The 1,759-nt window shown below is 39.2% G+C and overlaps 1 protein-coding gene across 1 annotated transcript in view; it reads left to right on the top strand.

Moving 5' to 3' along the window:
* The first annotated feature begins 846 nt into the window (after positions 1-846).
* The window catches only part of RNF19A (ring finger protein 19A, RBR E3 ubiquitin protein ligase), a 20,909-nt gene continuing 19,996 nt past the window's right edge, over positions 847-1,759 (top strand). The window contains exon 1 of the mRNA XM_009695708.1: positions 847-1,597. Coding sequence (XP_009694010.1) covers positions 987-1,597 — 611 coding nt within the window. The 5' untranslated portion in view covers positions 847-986. The remainder of the gene's footprint in view (positions 1,598-1,759) is intronic.

The raw sequence follows: 1,759 nt of genomic DNA on the forward strand, positions 1-1,759 counted from the left end.
TGGAGCCAGTCAGTTAAGCAACAGGGAACAGAAGGAAATCTTTGCCATCCTCTTGTACACAGGGAATAACTGAAGCTTGGTATGTGATGGGAATCTGTGTTTTGGGCTTTTTTTTTTTTTTTAAATGTCAGTGTGATGAAAAATTCAAGTATCACCTTAACTCTAGTCTTTGCTTGAATTGCAATATGGAAGTAAGGGCAAGACAGCATTGGCTGTCACTCACTCTGCAGCTCTGCTTCTTGAAATATTCAGGTGCTTTACTTTATAAATATGCATCTGCATATTTCTCTGAGAACCCTTAGGTTTTGAGAATATATTGAGTTGTTTAACCACAGTGACTTAATTTCTGCTGGCAGTCTAAAATGGATTTAAAACGCACACAAAAATCTTCCTTTCTTTTAATTGACTGCATTGGGTTTGTATCACGTGTGTGGAAAATGTAAGGTAGAGAAAACAGAAAAGTTTCCAATGCTGTAAGCCTGTTATACTTTATGGAAGAACTTGTTAATACATTTGGTTGTCACCTTGGGTTATGGTAACTTCTACACATGTGTGCATGCACACACACACACCACCCCCTTTACGGAGCAGGGGAATGAAGATGCTGTTCTTGGCACTGCTTAAGTGTAACAAAGATATTCCTTGACCACAGGGAAATTTCAGGCTTGTTAAGATGAGAAGGGTGTAAAGGATAGAAAAAGCTGACAGAAAGAACTATTGGGTCGGATGGCAAGAAGGAGATGGGAGTAATGTAAATAACAAGGCATTAAAGTGCTGTGATTTTTCAGAACCAAAAGCAATGGATGTGATTCTAATCTTTTTTTTTTTAATCTTTCCTCCTAATATAGGGAATTCCTCTGAAGAATTCGCTGGAAGTGGATACATGTGAATTTTCTGCATGAAGACTCTCAAACTGGTTTACATAATAATATGCCTGTATCCTCTGACTCTATTATTTTGATCCTTAAAAATGATTAGGGTTGTATATGAAATTTAACCCATTTCTGATGAGTGACCTAGACATGAGTTTACATCGGCAAATGGGCTCTGATCGGGACCTCCAGTCTTCTGCTTCCTCTGTGAGTTTACCATCTGTTAAAAAGGCACCAAAGAAAAGAAGAATTTCATTGGGCTCTTTTTTTCGGAGAAAAAAAGACACAAAACGCAAGTCTAGGGATTTAAATGGAGGTGTTGATGGAATTGCAAGTATTGAAAGTATTCATTCAGAAATGTGTACAGACAAGAACTCTATTTTCTCCACGTGTACCTCTTCCAGAACAACCTCCAGCAGCAAACCAAGTGGAGACTTCATGGAATGCCCCTTGTGCCTTTTACGGCACTCCAAGGACAGGTTCCCGGAGATAATGACTTGTCACCATAGATCTTGTGTGGATTGCTTGCGTCAGTATCTCCGGATAGAAATCTCCGAGAGCAGAGTTAATATTAGCTGTCCAGAATGCTCAGAACGGTTTAATCCTCATGATATTCGTTTGATATTAAATGACGACATCTTGATGGAAAAATACGAAGAGTTTATGCTTAGGCGATGGCTGGTTGCAGATCCGGATTGTAGGTGGTGCCCAGCTCCAGACTGTGGGTATGTATTTTTTCCCAATATCTGCAAAAAAGAGACAGCATAAATAGATCATGTTCATAACATTATGCTTTTTGAAAAGTTAATTGCTTTACTTTAGCGTTTTGTTATGTGTTGTACAAGTAGGTAGCAGGCAGAATTCTTGGGGGGGGGCGGAACCCAAAC

Source organism: Cariama cristata, unplaced genomic scaffold (genome assembly GCF_000690535.1).
Source record: "Cariama cristata isolate BGI_N322 unplaced genomic scaffold, ASM69053v1 scaffold19352, whole genome shotgun sequence".
In the NCBI taxonomy this organism is placed as follows: Eukaryota; Metazoa; Chordata; class Aves; order Cariamiformes; family Cariamidae; genus Cariama; species Cariama cristata.